The sequence below is a fragment of the Electrophorus electricus genome, chromosome 16 (assembly GCF_013358815.1).
Source record: "Electrophorus electricus isolate fEleEle1 chromosome 16, fEleEle1.pri, whole genome shotgun sequence".
Classification (NCBI taxonomy): domain Eukaryota; kingdom Metazoa; phylum Chordata; class Actinopteri; order Gymnotiformes; family Gymnotidae; genus Electrophorus; species Electrophorus electricus.
In genome coordinates, this window is record NC_049550.1 from 15,700,334 (window position 1) to 15,715,394 (window position 15,061).

The 15,061-nt window shown below is 38.4% G+C and overlaps 1 protein-coding gene and 1 long non-coding RNA gene across 2 annotated transcripts in view; one reads left to right on the forward strand and one right to left on the reverse strand.

Annotated features, from left to right (window-relative positions):
• Window positions 1–15,061, reverse strand: part of LOC113568983 (B-cell receptor CD22-like) — a gene marked incomplete at its 5' end in the record, with an annotated part of 140,556 nt that overhangs the window by 25,090 nt on the left and 100,405 nt on the right. The window contains one exon of the mRNA XM_035534544.1: window positions 12,934–13,119. Within this exon, the coding sequence (XP_035390437.1) occupies window positions 12,934–13,119 (186 nt within the window). The remainder of the gene's footprint in view (window positions 1–12,933; window positions 13,120–15,061) is intronic.
• Window positions 1,193–1,905, forward strand: LOC118242635. Its single transcript, XR_004776967.1, has 3 exons — window positions 1,193–1,297; window positions 1,431–1,530; window positions 1,736–1,905. It is a non-coding gene; the product is annotated as an uncharacterized LOC118242635 (long non-coding RNA).

Below are 15,061 nucleotides of genomic sequence, written 5' to 3' on the forward strand. Positions count from 1 at the left end.
CCTGTATATTGCAGACCCACTAATGCCTCAGGCAGAGTCCAGTGTTATGTAGATAAACAGCAACACTTCTCCCTCAAACTGATTAATATAACGAAGGAGGATGAACATGACTATCGCTTCAGAATCAAAACAAATGTAGCCAATGAAAAATGGCTGGGAGATCCTGTTAAGATCAGTGTCACAGGTGGGTTAAATCTTTAAGTCCCAGTTTTCTAACTGTGATGTCCCTTTACCCAGAGAAATTTGAGTCTTGAAGTTCATTAATGCCTATTTTTAACTATGATGTGCATTCTCACTTCATGTAAAGGCGTTTGAGTTTAATTAAGTTGATTATTGAGAGTTGTTAAACTGATTAAGGGTTACTCTGATATATTAGTTGTACTATGCAATTTGTTTCTCTCTTATTTTTTAACAAATTCAAGACAGTTTCATGACAGCAGAATAATTTTATTAATTGCTTGAAGTTTTTCTGGATGATTCTAAAGTCTAATTGTGATGGATTTCCATTCGTTTGGTTTGATGATTCTCTCATTGTCTTAGAGCTCCTTGTGAACACTCTTCTTGAAGCAATAGAGAGAGAAGCAGCAGTTCTGACGTTTACAACCACCTGCAGTCTGACTGACAGTCCAACATTCATCTGGTACAAAAATGGACGTCATTTATCCTCCAATACAAACCCAGTCCACCTGCGGCCAGTCAGCAGTGAGGATGCAGGCAGTTATAGGTGTGCTGTAAGAGGATATGAACATCTCCCCTCTCCTGCTCAAACTCTCACAGTCAGAGGTGAGTTTACAATGTTGGTTTCATTATATGATTATCTGATTATTGCTAAGTTCATTTCATTGCCAATTTCAGCTCATTTCTCAGTTAAAATGTAAAAAATACAATGAGGTAGTAAAGTCTTATTAGAATTATATATAATATATATATATATATATATATATAAAAACATTTGAAATCCTGTGTTTTGTAAAGGTACAATAAAGAAAATACCTCCTCTGGTGATTAAATAATTCCATTATTTCCTGGTTTTTAGATCCTCCAAAGAATGTATCAGTGTCCATCAGTCCCTCTGGTGAAATAGTGGAGGACAGTTCAGTGACTCTGACCTGCAGCAGTGATGCCAACCCACCTGTGCAGAACTATAACTGGTTTAAAGAAGGAAGAACCTCACCTGTAGGATCTAGACAGACTTACAACATCACCATCAGCTCTAATAGCAGCGGCTGGTACTACCGTGTAGCTCAGAATGAACATGGGATGCTGAAATCAGCTTCAATAGATGTCACTTTAAAGGGTGAGACAGACAGACAGTTATGTTTCATTTTTCATTCATCAGTTCATTTACTTATTCCTTTGCTAATCAAATTACAAAAGCCCTATATTGTGTTTATGAACAATAGTGTGTGTATGTCTGTTTCTCTCAGCAGGTCACTTCTACATTTTGCCTGTAACTGTTGGAGTCAGCCTCTGTGGGATTGTACTTCCTCTCTCAATAGTTTTATTTGTGAAGAGAAAAAGTTTAAGAAGGTAAAGTGAAAGATGTTAATATAAATTACATGAATAAACGATAACTTTATAGTACCTTATTTCAGTTCCTTTCCAAAAGCACTTTATTAATATGAAAAATCTTTAAAATATGACTAATATCATAAATACAATTATATGAATAATAATGTTTATTCTCTGTTTTCTGTTTGGATGAACACTGACATTTGGGGATTTTTGAGCTCAGAGGCAAGAGGCAAAAGAGAAATACAGATGAATCTGATTATGGGGTGAGCTATCACAGAAATCCAGATATATTTGTCAATAAGGAGTCTTAACCCTGCTAAAGAGTTCATAGAATTCATGTCATGACAAATCAGAGCCTTGTAATGACAGTGTGAGTCTTAGTTCTGTATCTTTAGCATTTCTTTATGTCAGAGTGAGAGCTCCATCTGAGATGCAGACTGTCAACAACAAAATAACATTAGTGGAAAAACTCCAGTGGAACCTTAACTATTAAGCTATTCAGTGTTTCTCATTAAACTGCACATCATTAACTCTGTGCTTCATAGAACGCCAGCCTCAAGCCCTGTCCTACCTGTGACACCTCCACATCCAGCTCTCCTGTGTATGAGATACTGCAGTGAGTTCATCATATCAGTTACATTACAGTTATAGAACTCAGTTAGAACTCTAGAATCTTGATAGCACTCTAGAATCTTTTTTGAGATGGGATGTGTAAAGCTCTTGTCATTTTTACTGAATTCTGGATGAATACTACGATACACAGCTTTCTTACATTACCATGACTATGTAGAATCCAGAGGAATATATTATTAAGTTTAGATATGGCAAAATATACAGGGTTTTTTTTGCTTTTCTTTCAGTTTGTTAAGCAATATGAAGATGTGTGTGTGTGTGTGTGTGTGTGTATTTTGTTATTCCAAATGTCCTTGTGATCTGATATTCTTTCCTGTGTTTCCTTTTATAGGCCTTAAGGATACATCACTAAGAGAATCATCACTGAGAAATCAAACTTGCAGCTGTATTCCAATGCAGTCAGAAGAGTGAGAGATATAGAGGGGAAGAGAGATGCATGATCACATGTAGAGTACACAAGTATTGTTTCCTTCAAAAGAAAAGCTTTTCAGTGTTTTACATTAATAATTAATGCAAAAAATGTTGCAGCCTTTCATTTTTTTTGGAATGTTGGAAAATAACCTTGTTCCTATTTTGACAATCTAAATAATTAATACATCTAAATAAAAATCTAAATAATTTATTTGTTCATTCAATTTTTACCTAGTCCATTAATTTTAATCTAGTTAAAATACTTGAATGCAGTTTCCTCAAAAGCATCATGATGTTTATATTTTGTTCAAGACGTGTACTCAGGGATTCTCACTCTAGCAATCTGGACTACAATGAAAATAGAACAAAATAATGTAAGGTGATCTTGAATTCAGGTGATGATGCATGCCAACGGCCTGCTGGGTGAGCAACCATACTCTCATGATGGGCCCGTGTGCAGAACAGTTAGCTCGTGGAACAGGTAAACAAGAAAAGTAAATAACCAAAAGGCAGGGAGTCGAACCCCAGCCATTTTGTTGCGAGGTGAACGAGCTCCTGCTAGACTGCAGCGGCCATAAAACAACCTGTGCGTATATCGCTCTTCACAGGAATGGAGGACTAGAGGGAAAGAAAAACTAAACACCACACCGAGCTTTGGAAAATGCAGAACCAAGCACACCATGGGAAGGATGGCAGCCCCAATGCCCTGGGGAAAACCAAACTAAAACTTCCTAAACAAAACCAGAGAACAAGGAGTTGTAATGGCTAAGGGGAGCTTTGGAAGAGAGACAGATTTGAGAAGGAAAACTGGAGAAGGGACAGAACATGTAAAAACACAAACACCCTCACAACAGAAGGGCTTACAGACCTCAATACTTAAAGTTACCAGCTAGGCACTTGGCTCAGAACTTTGGCAAAGACCCAGAACTGAGTGACTGGCTCACTGGGCTTATATAGACCTAGCCCAGCTGTTGGGCGTTAAGCCTGATTAGTGGTGTGCCTGACTGGAGACCTCCCACTGGTGGTCAGAGGGGACCTCGGCCTGGCACCGATCCTTACAAATAAGGTTAGGAAACAACAAAAACTCCATAATGTAGGGATTAGATCCACACCACCAGCACCTATAAGACTGACACCTCTAAGTCAGGTACAAAAACCAATTACTCTAATCTCCTTATCATGGACTTATTAGCTAATAGCTGATGGCTTATTGAAAGACACTCTGACCTGCTAGTTACATTAAAAACAGGAGCATTTCCAGCAATGGAGAAAGAGTCTGGCTTGCATATTTACCCTTGTAAAAAACACAAACATGCAAAAAAAAAAACAGGGTTCCATTGGCTAAGGTCGTGCAACAATAGAACAAAATACAAGGGTCTTGTGTGGAGCATCCATTAGTTCTGTTGGAGTTAATGGGCTGCCCATCTCCTGCCCACAAAACCTTCCCTCAGTGTGTTACACGTGTCAGCGACTGTGGAATACGCTTTCACCATCCATTTGTGTTCATTTCCAATTTACATTTTAATCTTCTGGGTTGTGACATAATGTCTAAATTAAGCATGATAATCATGGGTCATAATATAATGACCTCTCTGGTTAATGATCTTTCTATTTGTGATTCTACTTACACCTGCAGTCAGTTCTGCCTTCTCTGTGAGTTGAATACCAAGATCAAGTGGGTACAGGGTCTAGCTGGCACCTACACCCCCCATGTCATGTAGGCAACACCTGCTCTTGTCTGAAAAAGAGGACAGTGTCAACATCATGGACTTTCTGCTGTCAGAGGAGTTCTGACACCTTTTGTGCCCCATTATAACACTCTAATCAATCCAGTTTGCAAACCAGATTGGAGGAGGTGGCATTTCACACAAGATTTGAGAAAGGTCAATGATCTTGTCATCCCTCGCTTGTACTGGACGTCTCTTCTATAATAAATATAATTACACACACACACACACACACACACACACACACACACACACACACCAACCATCATGGTTGATGTTTGTTCTGATTTCACTAGCATCCCTGTGCATGTAGACACAGCCCATTTCTGCACTTACATTTAGGAATAAAAAAATTGTCTTGCACTAGCATGGACTCGGACTAGGTTGTAGGTTGATGGGGCTTACAGACCTAGGGGATTATGGCACCAGGTCTTCCTGTGTGCTCACACTCTGTGGTTGCTGCTGCTGCTGCTCAGAAAATACTAGTCATCAGATCACCAAGGTGTTAAACACAGCAGCCACACAACATGACAGCTCAGAGGTGTAGTGGCTATGAAACATTTTGACATGAACTCGTAGTTTGACTGTTAAACACTCTTCTCTGCAGGGCTCTTCAGCCTTCATGCTGCATCAAACGCTTTCTCTCCTGAATTCAGCTTGGACACTGGAGGAACACAGTGGTTTGCTCTTATTCATGCATGTTATTCATCTGTTCAAGGATAAGCCCCTCACTATGTACACACACAGTCGACATGCATGTGGTGTCTCCCATGATTTCTGATGGATTTGGCCACAGAACCGGTTTAGGGCAGTAGAGGGAAAGATCATATCACATTCCACTCTCATTGCAGCCTGACTGCAAGCTTCCCAGTCATTTAGCAGTTATCAAAGTAACAGGATATGACACCCCAGCCATAAGCAACGAAGCAGAGCGTTACTAGCTGATTCAGCAGAAAAAGATTATTATGATGATTGATCAATTTTCTAAATGGCCTGAGGTATTCCTGAGTGCAAAGGAAAATGTGAGAACAATAGTAAGAGTTGTGGCAAGAGATATAATAACTATGTATGGAATACTGCATTCTAACAACAGTGATAAGGGCCCAGCATTCACATCAAGAGTCACTCAGCAGCTCTGCAAATATCTGTGCGTATATATCTATGATCGACTGGAGGTTTCACATCCTCTACTGCCCTCTGTCATGAAAATGTCTCCTTTCAAAGTTTTGATGGGAAAACCATTTCCCATGTTGTGGGTAAAGGGCCAACCAGGCCCCATGCTAGCTGGTAATTTACACATAATTATCTCTGATTATACTGCAGCACTCCTTGAAATTCTCACCAGATGGCAAAGTGCTAATCGAATGTTTGCTTCCTAGGAGATTCGTTGAGGCTCACTACACGCAATCTGCTACTGTTATTGTGATAATCCAAACAGCTGTACTAACTGATGCTCAGCCTCAGTTGATATATGCTAGTAGATTAAAGAGGCCCCCAGTTATGGTGTACTATTGTCTCTATGTGTGTTTTGTTGTATGTCTGTATGCAGGTAATCCATGGTGAATCTTATTATGCTGATGTTCAGACTGAAGGGCCTCCTATGGTGCAAAGGGAACATCGTGTGTGCCTTGTCCCTGGAAATAGCTGTAAATGTGACACAGCACCAGTACTGTGTGGTGTGCCTCTCCCTGTCCAGCAGATGGAAAAACACCCCAATGTACCTGTTGTTAAATGGGTCATATCTGCATATGGAGTCACCCTTCTGCTAGAACTCCATCCCCCATTCTGCTGTTCCTGGGAAAGTCACACTGTCACCACACCATCAGTGTCATTTCACTTAACAACACGAGGATGTCAGAGTTCTTCGATGTAAACTACGCGCATTTGGACTGGCTCCTGTTTGGACTGGCTCCTGGCTCCTGTTAGATAGCTGTGTACTCAATACCTCATGTTTCTAATTAACTTGGCTTGTTATTACTACTAACAAAGGATGATTGGACAGTGGTAGCTCAGTGGTTCAGGTACTTCATTTGTAAACAGAAGGTTGCTGGTTTAAGCCCCACCGCTGCCAGGTTGACACTGCTGGGGCTCCTGAGTAAATCCCTTAACCCTCAAGTTGTACTCAGTCATAATTGTAAGTCACTTTGTATAAAAGTGTCAGCTAAATGTAACTGATTTAACCAATGGCAAAGGTCATTTCATATTTTTGTAAATAATCTGCATATCACTTCCAGGAGAAATGAATATTTGCCACATGTAAAAGGTGTGGTCAGACCAGGAAATTTCTCCAGATAAACTGGCCTTGACTGGAATTTTTTGCCTTTTTATTCTCTGTTGTTATTCTGCTACAGTAAAAGACAGCAAAGTAAGAATAAAATGTATCTGTTTTCTCTCTATGCATGCTTGCAAGTATAAGAAATAATGCTGGCCTAAGTCCACATATTCTGCTACCATGTAACTTCTTCATTTGATGCCTGCTTTGCTTGCCAAAGACCACATTTGCCTTTGTTATTGTTCTTCCTCTTTTTTCCCTGTGCTTGCTCTTCTTGTCAAACACAGGTAGTCTATAAATTACACATGCTATCTAACTACAAACTGACTCTGTGTCTCACTGCTGCTCAGACGCTCTCTTCAGGTGCCTGAGGTTCACAATCTGGATGCAACCAGATTCCTCACTAAGAACTGACCAACCAAATACTTAACATCGTATATACACTGTGCCAGGTAAAACACTCAGATGTAGTTACGCCCAAAAGGACGTGTTCTCAGAGATTCCCACTCTAGAACTAAATTAAATTTTGACAGCGTTATGTTACGTCAGGACTGACCAACCAATCTGAATGGACTTACACACATAAACAGGGATGTTAGTGTATGACAGAAAGAGGAGTGTGCAGAGCTACTCGTTTGCAGCTTTTTAATAAAATATTCAAAAACTGAGAAAATGCCCTTAGATTTCATTACGATGCTTTGGAGGAAACTGCATTAAAATAAATGGACTAAATGAATGAATGAATGAAGGGATGAGTGAATGAATGAATGAATGAATATAGTATTAAAATAGTAGTGACTATTTTTTATTCGCATGAGGTTCATTTAATTATTTGGATTAGCAAAGTAATAAGAAGGTTATTTTTCATCCTTGCAATAAAAATGCAAAGGACGCTTTTATTTTAACATTTTCTGAGTATTAATCATTAATGTAAAACACTGAAAAGCTTTTCTGCTGAAGGAAACTACATGTTAAATTTATTCTTCCCCTCTCTATTTCTCACTCTTTTGACTGCACTGGTGTCACGTATGGGCCCCCTTCTGGCATCCCTGTTTACATGATTTCCCTGTCGTGTCTTTGTTTTCCTTTACTTCCTGGTTGTTCCGTTCCTTAGTTTCGTTTTCTCCATGCCTGTCATTCCTTTTACCTGTTCCTCTTTCCCAGTGCTTGTTTTGGTTTAATATGTTCCGCTCTCTGGTCTGTATCTCCACCTGTAATGATGTTCGCCTGTGTCTGGTTAGTTTATAAGTCTTGGTTATTTAAGCCCTGGCTTTGTTTTGTCTTCCAGTTTGTCGGTTATTTTGGCATGTTCGGTTAAGTTTCTAGTTGTTGTCACTGTCACTGACCTTGTCATTGTTTTGCTGTTTGCTTAGTTCGTGTGTTAATTTGTCTCAGTGTTTTCCCGTGTCTCTGTTTGTTAGCCTCTCATGTTTTGTTTCCTTTGTTCATTAAAAGCCTCCTGCGTTGGCATTTTGCTTCTGGCCTAGTAAACGTTACTGCAGTAAACGTTACAATTGGGCCATAGCTGCAAGTTTGATATTTCTCAGGGATGATTCTCTTAGTGGTGTTTCCTCAAGGCCTATAAAAGGACACACAGGAAAAAATATCAGAATACAAGGATATTTGGAATAACAATGGACACACACACACATGCACGCTCATTCAAATGTCATAACAAAATGAAAATAAAATCACATTTTTGTGTTATCTAAAATTAATAATAATCTATTCCTGCAGATTCTGTATAGTTATGACAATGTAAAGTAGCCTAATACTAAGAAAGCTGTGTACTGTATATTTCCAGTATTCATTAAACCGCAAGGTTTTCTGAGAACTACAAATGTGGAACACAAAACTGATTGAAGAAACCCACATGTCCACACTGATGGTTCAGCAGAAAGATGCTCGTGGGTAGACTTTGTTTGAGTAGAAAAGTGTACTTATTACTTCAGTGATCCTATTGATAGATTAGGTGCAGCATTATTTATAATAATCTAATAAATTCAAAAATTCACTTTTTACATTCTGTGAAGCAGAGAATTAACATACAAAACAGAAACAGTGTGTGTGTGTGTGTGTGTGTGTGTGTGTGTGTGTGTGAGAGAGAGAGTTCATGATAGTTGACCTGGTGTATGACCTTGCTTCCAGTTTTCACTTTACTCTTGTCTTCTCTAATAGTTAGTCTGCAGTTGTACATTTGTATATATTCAACTTTTTCCTTTTGTTGAGTGGTCACTGGTAAGTAGGGAGTGACTGCCATTTTGTTTTGGGATGTGGTTTGATCGGTTTTCCACTTAGGGAGTAAATGTAGTTTTGTGTGTATTTTCTTTTGTGTAGGTTTAGTGAGTGGCTTTTTTTTTTCTAGTGTGGATTTATTTGTTACTTTGGCCTGGGTCACTCCTGATGTTATATTAGTGTCAGACCGTCTCCTGTACACTACATTGGCTATCATTGAACTACTTTGGTCTGTTGCAATCTGATTTCATTTCCACTACAGACTTGTTTAGACTTTTTTTTTAATTTGGGTCACACTTCCCATTATGGCCTGGAGCCTCGACGAGATCGTAACAAAGTGTAATTTAACATAATACATTTCACTTAATTTTACCTTCTTAAACTTTCCCGCTTCTTCACTAAAACTATTAAGAGGAACTACAATCCCACAGAGGCCGACTCCAACAACTATAGGCAATATGTTGAAGTGGCCTGGTGAGAAACACAGACACATATACAGTATAGCAATTATAGTTTGTAAATATGAATGAATGTGAGTAAATGAATGTCGACTGATGAATGAATGTCAACAATTAAAACATAACTGCCTGTGTGTGTCACCCTTTAAAATGGCATGTGCTGAAGCTGATTTCAGTATCCTATGTTCATACTGAACCACACAGCAGAACCAGATCCTGGAGCTGTTGATGATGTAACTCTGTCCAGATCCTACAGGTGAGGTTCCTCCTTCTTTATATCTGGTGTAGTTCTGCACAGGTGGGGTGGCATTGTTGCAAGTCAGAGTCACTTCACTATTTCACAGATGTATAAAAAGACATTATTTGGAGGATCTAATACCCACAAAAGGAGAGAATGTGAAGAAATGAATATAGCATATTCTGCCTGAAAGGAGGAACAGGGAGACTATAGTTATGGTAAACATCAACCAGTGATACAAAACCATGTAGTTACAGCTGTGTAGTGTCTATATAAACGTTAATTAACTGACTTGTATTTGAACTTGCATTATCCACTGTTCTAAGAACCGATTTTGGAGATGGAGATGATGTATGGTTGTGCTACCATTACTGTTTTCACCTTAAATCAGGCATAAATAACACCATGTAAAGAACGAATTTGATAATAAAATGTCTCAAATTAAAGATATTCTATTGTGACATCATGAAACAAGAGCAAGGTGCAAGTGAGGAGCATAATTGTTTAATTCCCAAATGCAACCAAAGACAGAAAATACATTTTCAAAGTAACTTACTAAGCAGAGCCTTTAACTTGTGGGGTCTAAATAGGCTGGAGATAAATGAGGTCTAGGTCTAGGTGATTATTCAAGTAAACAGGTGATTTGGATTGGGGAAGTGAATGTGTGCAGTGATTGGTGGATGTAGTTTGTAAGGGCTGCCTGTGTACCAGCGAGGGTCTAACATCTATACATGTTGAAGATTTAGTGACTCTTTCGTGTTTCATTGCGTGTTTTACATTTTAACTGTGAAATTCATTTAGTAATAGTTTATATTATATAATCAAACAATGTAAAGCTTTCATTAAGCTGTCATATATTTTGGTGCCATGATGTTTAACAACAGCTATTAGCTAATAAGTCCATGATAAAGAGTTTAAAGGAATTATTTTTTGTCAGTCTTATAGGTGCTGGTAGTGTGGATCTAATCCCTACATGATGGAGTTTTTGTTGTTTTGTAACCTTATTTGTAAGGGTCGGTGCCAGGCCGAGGCTCCTTCCAACCACCAGTGGGAGGTCTCGAGTCAGGCACAACACTAATCAGGCTTAACGGCCAAGAGCTGGGCTAAGTCTATATAAGCCCAGTGAGCCAGTCACTCAGTGCTGGGTCTTTGCCAAAGTTCTGAGCCAAGTTCTGGGTATTGAGGTCTGTGAGCCCTTGTGTGACACCTCACTTCTGTGCTGCGAGGGTGTCTGTGTTTTTACATGTCTCCTGCCTTCTGCAGTTTTCCCCCTCAAATCTGTCTCTCTCCTAAGCCTCCCCTTAGCCATTACAGTTCCTGTTTTCTGGTTTTGTTTGGGAAGTTTTAGTTTGATTTTCCCCAGGGCATCGGGGCTGCCATCCTTGGTTCTCCCTTTTCCCACACTCGGCATGGTGTTTAGTTTTTCTTTCCCTCTAGTGTTGTTGTCCTCCATTCCTTTGAAGAGCAATATACGCGCAGATTGTTTTATGGCCACAACTGTCTAGCAGGAGCTCGTTCACATCGTAACAAAATGGCTGAGGTTCACTCCTCACCTTTTGGTTATTTACTTTTCTTGTTTACTTGTTCCACGATCTAACTGTTCTGCACAAGGGCCCACCATTAAAGTGTGGATGCTCACCCAGTAGGCTGTCGGTGTCATCATCTAGCTGACGTGGGTTCGAGCTCACTTTACATTATTTTGTTCTATTTTCATTGTAGTTCAGATTGCTAGAGTGAGAATCCCTGAGTACATGTACTGAACAAGATATAAACATCATGATGCTTTTGAGGAAACCACATTCAAATATTTTAACTGGATTAAAATTAATGGACTAGATAAAAATTGAATTAACAAATAACAAAACATTTAGATTTTAATTTAGATTTATTAATTAATTCGATTTTCAGAATAAGAACAAGGTTATTTTCCATCAGTACAAAAAAAAATTAAAAAATGAAAGACTGCAACATTTTTTGCAGTTGATTACATTTTTTATTGTTGATTAACTGAACACTCTTGTCTACATGTAATCATCCATCTCTCTTCCCCTCTATCTCTCACTCTTTTGACTGCATTGGGATACAGCTGCAAGTTTAATTTCTCAGTGATGATTCTCTTAGTAATGTTTCCTTAAGTCCTATAAAAGGAAACACAGGAAAGAATATCAGATCACAAGGACATTTGGAATAACAAAATACACACAGACACACACACACACACACACACACACACACACACACACATACACAAACACACAAGCACACACACACACAAACATCTTCATATTGCTTAACAAATTGAAAAAACACAACAAAACAATGCATGTTTTGGCATATCTAAATTTAATAATCTATTCCTGTGGATTCTATATAATTATGGTAATGTAAGAAAGCTGTGTATCGTAGTATTCCTCCAGTATTCAGTAAAAATGACAAGAGCTTTACACATCCCATCTCAAAAAAGATTCTAGAGTGCTATCAAGATTCTAGAGTTCTAACTGAGTTCTATAACTAGAGTTCTATAACTGTGATGTAACTGATATGATGAACTCACTGCAGTATTCTCATACACAGGAGAGCTGGATGTGGAAGTGTCACAGGTATGACAGGGGTTGAGGCCGGCGTTCTGTGAAGCACAGAGTTAATGATGTGCAGTTTAATGATAAACACTGAATAGCTTTATGGTTAAGGTTCCATTGGAGTTTTTCCACTAATGTTATTTTGTTGTTGACAGTCTGCATCTCAGATGGAGCTCTCACTCTGACATAAACAAATGCTAAAGATACAGAACTAAGACTGACGCTGTCATTAAAAGGCTCTGATTTGTCATTACATGAATTTTATGAACTCTTTAGCAGGGTTAAGACTCCTTATTGACAAATATATCTGGATTTCTGTGATAGCTCACCCCATAATCAGATTCATCTGTATTTCTCTTTTGCCTCTTGCCTCTGAGCTCAAAAAACCCCAAATGTCAGTGTTCGTCCAAACAGAAAACAGAGAATAGACATTAGTATTCATAATATTGCATTTATGATATTATTATTAGCATTTATCATATTTTCAAGATTTCCCATATTAATAAAGTGCTTTTGGAAAGGAACAGAAATGAGGTACTATAAAGTTATCATTTATACATGTAACTTATATTAACATCTTTCACTTTACCTTCTTAAACTTTCTCTCTTCATAAATAAAACTATTGAGAGAGGAAATACAATCCCAAAGAGGCTGACTCCAACAGCTATAGGCAAAATGTAGAAGTGACCTGCTGAGAGAAACAGACATGCACACTATTGTTCATACACATAATATAGTGTGAATAATCATAATGTGAATAGCAAATGCATAACTGTCTGTCTGTCTCACCCTTTAAAGTGGCATCTATGGAAGCTGATTTCAGCATCCCGTGTTCATTCTGAGCTACACAGTAATACCAGCCACTGCTATTAGAGCTGATGGTGATGTTGTATGTCTGTCCAGATCCTACAGATGAGGTTCCTCCTTCTTTAAACCAGGCGTAGTTCTGCACAGGTGGGTTGGCATCACTGCTGCAGGTCAGAGTCACTGAACTGTCCCCCACTATTTCACTAGAGGGCCTGATGGACACCAAGACATTCTTTGGAGGATCTAACACCCACAAAATGAGAGAATGTGAAGAAATGAATATGACGTCTTCTGTCTGAAAGGAGGAGCAAGGAGACTACAGGCATGATCTGCATCAACCAGGCATATATCCAGGTTCATTAATGGACTTGTATCCTCTACTGTTCTAAGAGCTGATTCTGGAGATGTTGTATAGTTGTCCCACCATTACTAATGTCTTCACCTTAAATCAGGCAATAACACCATGTGGAGAATGCATTTTATAGTAATGAAATGTCTCATGTACTCAAAGTAAAGAATATATATATATATATATATATATATATATATATATATATATATATATATATATATATATATATATATATATATATATATATATAATTCTAATAAGACTTTACTAATTCATTGTATTTTTTGCATTTTAACTGAGAAATGAACTGAACTTGGCAATGAAATGAACTTAGCAATAATCAGATAATCATAAAATGAAACCAACATTGTAAACTCACATCTGACAGTGAGAGTTTGAGCAGGAGAGGGGAGATGTTCATATCCTCTTACAGCACACATATAACTGCCTGCATCCTCACTGCTGACTGGCCGCAGGTGGAGTGGGTTTGTATTGGACGATAAAGGACGTCCATTTTTGTACCAGATGAATGTTGGACTGTCAGTCAGACTGCAGGTGGTTGTACACGTCAGAATTGCTGCTTCTCTCTCTATTACTTCAAGAAAAGTGTTCACAAGGAGCTCTAAGACAATGAGATAATCCTCAAACCAAACAAATGGAAGTCCATCACAATTAGACAGCCTTTAAATCATCCAGAAAACTTCAAGCAATTAAGAAAATAATTCTGCTGTCATGAAACTGTCTTGAATTTGTTAAAAAATAAGAGAGAAACAAATTGCATAGTACAACTAATATATCAGAGTAACCCTTAATCAGTTTAACAAGTGTCAATAATCAGCTTAATTAAACTCAAACACCTTTACATGAAGTGAGAATGTGCATCATTGTTAAAAATAGGCATTAATGAACTTCAAGACTCAAATTCCTCTGAGTAAAGGACACTATGCATCACAGTTAGAAAATAGGAAATTAAAGATTTAACCCACCTGTGACACTGATCTTAACAGGATCTCCCAGCCATTTTTGTTCGATTACATTTGTTTTAATTCTGAAGTAATAGTCATCCTCCTTCGTTACATTAATCAGTTTGAGGGAGAACTTTTGCTGTTTATCGACATAACACTGGACTGTGCCTGAGTCCTTAGTGGGTTTGCAATATACAGGTGTGTCCTGTTCTCTATCGAAAGGCTCTTTAACCCAAAATTCCTCTTTGACTTCCAGCCCTGCTGGGTATGCGTAACTGCCATTGATAAACATTGTGGACCCCTTTAAAACACATATTTTAGTTGGGTTGTACTTCACACTCCATTTTGTTCCAAAAACCCCTAAAACATATAATGCATGCAAGAGGTCATTAGAAGAGTCTGGGCAACCATAAGAGAGTGGGAGTTCTCTTACAGCTTCACTTCTCTCCTCTCTAACTCCAGCAGCTTCTGCAGAACTCTGAGCTGATTCTGAGTTAAACCACAAAGTGAGAAAAGCTTGTAGCAGGGTGGGGGAGGAGCTTGGGGAGAAGTGGACACTAGTGACTCTGAACAATTTAACGCTCAGTCACATAATATATGAGGTTGAATAAAGAGAAAAACAAACAAAAATATATCTGCACATTGTAGTTATAGTGGGGTTGTGAATTTTAATCTTACCACAGTGTTCTCTTAATCTAAGGCTGCCCTAAACTTGACAAAAACCACAAAGCACTCAGCAAGCTCTGTAGCAGTGGTGAGGGGGATGTGGGGGCTTTGGTAACCAATGTAAATTAACTTCATTAAATGGGAACACGGTGTCAGAAAATCTTTATACTAGATATCAGAATTTTCTGATATCAGAATTTGT